The sequence below is a fragment of the Nestor notabilis genome, unplaced genomic scaffold (assembly GCF_000696875.1).
Source record: "Nestor notabilis isolate BGI_N333 unplaced genomic scaffold, ASM69687v1 scaffold8536, whole genome shotgun sequence".
NCBI classification, from domain to species: domain Eukaryota; kingdom Metazoa; phylum Chordata; class Aves; order Psittaciformes; family Psittacidae; genus Nestor; species Nestor notabilis.
Window position 1 is genome coordinate 48,756 of NW_009931427.1, and position 5,173 is coordinate 53,928.

Sequence of the window (5,173 nt, forward strand, 5' to 3'; positions counted from 1 at the left end):
CTGATAAAATGAAAAGTGGAAAAGTGTCTTTAAGTTGTGTCACAAATACTACATTTTATAACAGCTGTTAGCCATTCCCAGGTAGATAGGGGTTTAGTAACTGATGAAGAGGCATGAATATAAACTTCAATTAGTTCTATGATTTAGGATGCCCATTTGCTACAGTCTCAAGTGCAAAAAAACACAGATCAAAAAGCCAAGTCATCTGTACACACTGGAAATTAAGGATTTATTTAAAAAGTAAACCTTTGGGCACATTGTAATTTAAAAAAAAAAATACAAAGAAGAATCTATTAGATTAACCAGTCAAGCCAGCAATATTACAAGCTGTTTACATACCAACATTTACATTAATTTAAAACAAGTGGCATGTCACCAACACGTAAAACATACTTCAAAAGTTTAAAAAAAATCAAGTTGACTTTTGAAGGATACAAGTTTACCACATGTAGACCAAACATGGGTTTGGTCATTCAGTTTAAAATCCCCTCTTGTACTGAAATGCTCAGTCTTCAAGTTATACAAGTGGATAGCTAGCAGCTGTTGCTATTCCACAGTGGTTCTTCCTGTCCTTGGCCATGTAGATATATCCTTTGTCACCCCACTTCTCACCCCAGCTGAAAACAGAAGTAAAGGATTTGTTTTCATACTCAGAACAGACTGTACCCTTCCTCCCCCTTCCCACATGTTTAAATTGAAAAAAATGCTACCTTCCATTTGTGGAGGAAAATGAAGATAGCTGCAGCCAAACTATAGTGCTTTACAGCAATTAAATGCCTGTTGCAGAAGCAGCACCCCAAGCTCACAAAAGGGTGAGCCATCCTCTCACAAGGTGGAGACCTTAATGTGCAATCCTTGATTACAGGTGCCTGAAGCTCAGACACTGCCCCCAGCCAACTTTAAGGGAAGATCAAGACTGCAAGCAGCATTTGAGGGTTGTGCCCCAGTAATGCTGAGAACACGAGACAAGCTCACGTGACATGCCCTTCAGCTTTAATTTATTGTTTTCTCTCCAACCTAGGAGGTAACTCCCTCTTTAAAAGTTCAAGTGTTACCCTATTTCACACAGTGAGCAGTGCTCTGCTTCCAAAAAACAAATAAAAATCCATCATACCCTCCTGCTCTCCTCCGCTCCACCACTTTAACATCTATTAGCTTTATGGCCTCTTGCTCTACTGAGCTCCCTTGAATTAACTGAAAAAGCAGAAGAATGAGTTTGCTGCTTTGGTTCTACTTTATTAGGCTGTCAGCAGCATAAGCTGTGTTTAATTTTTGCATACAGCACAACCTGGAGACTGCTCCTCGATTTTCCATGCAGTTTTTAATTGCTGTTGTCTTTCCACCCCCCAATACAAGTGACAAACTACCTTCCCTTCTCCCCTATCCCCAGAAAGTACAAGGCTTAGACAGCAATCTTACCTGTTTTTGACAATCCAATATTTCTTCCCATCTACATCTTCCCCCTCAAAGCCATAACCTACAACCAGAACACCATGGTCCAGGTCTTCACTGCTGCAGTCTGGTTCATAGTAGATACCTGCAGAGGCATAAGCACACACGTGAACAAGCTCATCTGCAAGAAAATCTTCTCCCTCACCAGAAGTTTTGTGTATTCCAAATTAAATGATACATGGCCTCTTGAAAGTCACAGAGAGGAGTCGTAAGTGAAGTGTATCATGGCAGAAACTGAAGGACAAGTACAAAGATAAGTATGAGAAGTATGAAGTGTGGAGAAACTGGAGTAGAATTTGACTCCTGATTATGTCAAGATCGTAATTGTGGGGGGGTTTCACCTATTAAACTGAAGAGTAATGAATACAGAGTATTAAAAGTAATTAAATAAAAAATAAATGCAGAGTTGTCCACATGTAAATTGCTAAAAAATCCCCACCTGATTGATAAAACTGGAATGAAGAATGGCCTGCATCAATAGCAACAGACACTGGACCCACAGCTGCTACTGCTTTCATGAGAGCTCTTTCATGTCCTTGAGGGATGTCAACAAAACCAGTGTCATTAGCAGCATTGTACTCTGCCTTGTAGCGACAGTCTTCATCATCCTAAATAAGAAGAAAACTCCAGTTATTACACAGTTGTCCTCTTAATACACAGGTGAGCACATGAACTTCCAGACATCCTGGGACTTATCTGCCTCGGAAACAAAGCACTGAAGAGGATCCAATTGCTTCAGCAATGGTTTGAAAGAAAAGCAAAGGAAAAACATAGGAGGAGTTCCTCAAAGCTACAGAAAAAGCAGAGGGCAGTGGAGCCCGAAAGGAAAGCTTCACCAGTATGCAAAGGACCACCACATCCTGGAATCCTGCCTTTTTTGGTGGGCAGGACAAATGTCTTTTCAAGGAGGAAAGAAGCCCAGAATGCATTAATGGGCAATGCAAGAGAGCCAAGTATTCATTAATTACAAAGCAATCTAGAAACTGCTCATTAAGCAAGCACTTAAAATCCACAATTTTAGTCTGTCATAGCTTGAAAAATGGTACAGAGTGACTTGGAAGTTAGTCATTTGTATCATATGACCTTACACAAGGGCACCTTTTTATTTTTTTGTACAATGAAGAATGAAGTTGAACTGTTGGTGTCACAGACATTTACCTCAGGAGAGAAGCCTAGTTTGGAAGTTAGGCCGTGTGAAATTTAAACGGACTGAAGCAAGCACATCCCTCCCTTACCTGTGTGGCAACTTTAATACTAAAGTTGCATCCCTCAACTAAAGGGACACAAAATAAAGCTCAGTTGCTTACTTGTTATACTCAGCAAGTTAGGCATTTTCTATTATTCACTGGGATCTCTGGAAGAGCCAAGATTAGGGAAAACATTGGGATTACAGGGATGCAGATAAACAGGAATCCAAATCCAAAGGCTTCTTTCTCTGTTGCTCACAGCAAATGGCATTGCTATTGCACATTCAGTGAACACTAAACTGAAATGAAAAGTACTCTGTAGTGAGCAGAACTCCAAGTGGTCAAAAGCTCAAACCATGGACTCTCAAGTGATACCACAGTTTAGTACTCTGCTTTTGCCATCTCATGTCTGTTTAACTTTTGATTGATCATTAGAGGTATTTTATAAGTCTACCCATTATCTGCATTTATGCACATTTAGTCTAGTGACATTGCCAGTAACTACTGTTATAAACCAAATCACACTAGCTGCAAAAATAGCTTGTCCATGGGTAGCAACTGCGTAATAGCTCAGTTATGGAAAGGTGAATTGCACCCCTACAACTAAGTAGCACTGTTGACAAGGACTGGGTCCTGGTCTGGTATTTCAACTAAAATAAGGTATGACATCTGATAGGAAGGCAGCAATGAAGAGCAAGAACCGTACTATGCCTAGTTTTTCCAACTGGTCTGGAAGATTCTGACCTCAAAGAGCAGTGCAGCATGTGATTCCTACTGGGGCTAGCAGTCACTCTGTTTTCTTAGGAAAGATGCAACAGAAAGAACAGATGTACCAATTTTCCTTTCTAGGTATGAGTTTCCCCAACACAATTTGCCCCCAAAGATATGCGACACTTGCAATACAAGTTCAGCTATTACACTTACCTTTGCAGTGTATGGGTAGGATTCCTCTGAATCAATACCCCCATTATCCTGCACATACTGGAAAGCCTGGTCCATAAGACCACCATTGCAGCCTTGATTTCCCTCAGGGCGAGAGCAGTCCACCAGATTCTGCTCACTCAGCGAAACAAGCTTGCCAGTTTTCCTGAAGTGCTGCCCTTCAAGAGCTCCTGTTGTGCTGAAAGCCCAGCAAGAGCCACACTGACCCTGAGGTATAAATGAAGTCACAAGTTACAAATCTGGACAGATTAGGCAACTACAGTTCCCTTACCACTGACTTAAGCACAAGAAAACCCAACAAAAAAGACACAGGGCTAACTTCAAGATTCACACTCCTAGCTTGTACAAGTGAAGATGTTACAGGCCTTTTCAGTTCTTAAACATTTAATACAGAATCTCTGGAACATCCTAAAGGGGTGCACTAATTTTATCGAAATGGCACTCCATCTAGTAAGCTTGCCCCAGGCTTCATTAAAGCAGCCCACAATTCTTCCTCTACAGAAGTGGATATAGCATTCGGGAAGCCAGAACTGTACCTAGTTAAAAATCCCCACTAGAAAATACCTGGTCTTTAACTGGAGTTACATATCCCTTCTCTCTCCAGTCTACTGATCGTGGCACTTCCAGGAAACTGGGCTCAAGGAACTGGGATCCTCTGTATTTCCTTTCTGACTTCTTGTGTATGTAGCCATTCATCAGCTGTCGGAACTCTTCAGTTGTCTGAAGAAAATTCAAGACATGTAGTCATAATCTATCACACACTGCTGCTCAGAACTGTGTTTCATGCCTCTGTACATACCATGTCACCAAACTGATTCATTCCCAACTTGTAGCTGTGTTTTCCTAATGTGTGATCCAGATTATGGAGTTCAATCATTTTCAGATTCTTCTCCCACACTACTCTTCTCCAGCTTTCCTCTCTCTAAGGGGCCAGAAAACAACATACTTCAAGGAGGCAATTCAAACAAAGTTTACTTGCACGATAGTTATGTGCTTTGTCGACTACTTGGGAAATGGAGACGACTCAAACTGGAGGTCTGACGGCTGTTTGAGATGGTCCTTTTTGCCACCATCATAACAAAAAGAATACAGGACAGCTGAGTCGATGCAGAAACACAGGACAGGGACCTAGGGAAAACAGGATTATCCTTCCCAAGCGCAGACCATAGTCAGTGTAGAAACAAAGCAGACATGACTCAGCTGGCAGGGCCCTGCTGGATGCGCTGCCGAGCACGTATGCCCGGCGCTCACCTCATGGTAGTCCTTGTTGTGCCACGACTTCCACAGCTGCCAGTGGCTGTCGAGCTCGGAGTCAACTCTGGGAGCGCCGAAGGCCAGTCCCAAACAGAGGCAGAATGTGGTCAGACAGAGATTCATGATGGCAGATCTGCGGGGAACGGAGGCACAGCGGTCAGAGAGAGCAACGCACAGGCGAGCCGCCCTTGGCTCCACAGCCCTGAGCAGCGAGGGCGATGCTGTTCGCCTGTTCGCGATGCCCCTGCCCCTTCATTAAGCCCTTCACTCACAGGAGAGAGGAGCAAACCGCGTACCTCAAACCCCCCGCGGCGAGGCGCTGGGAAGCTGGCCGCCCC

General features: G+C 43.0%; 1 protein-coding gene across 1 annotated transcript; it reads right to left on the reverse strand.

Moving 5' to 3' along the window:
- Positions 1-204: 204 nt before the first annotated feature.
- On the reverse strand, positions 205-4,964 carry LOC104400510 (cathepsin L1). The gene is made up of 7 exons (XM_010015884.1): positions 4,833-4,964; positions 4,381-4,503; positions 4,146-4,301; positions 3,564-3,788; positions 1,892-2,060; positions 1,420-1,537; positions 205-617 (listed from the first exon to the last, which is right to left on the reverse strand). The coding sequence occupies exons 1-7, from the start codon at positions 4,956-4,958 to the stop codon at positions 518-520; spliced, it is 1,017 nt and encodes a 338-aa protein (XP_010014186.1). The 5' UTR covers positions 4,959-4,964; the 3' UTR covers positions 205-517.
- Between the last annotated feature and the right edge of the window lie 209 nt (positions 4,965-5,173).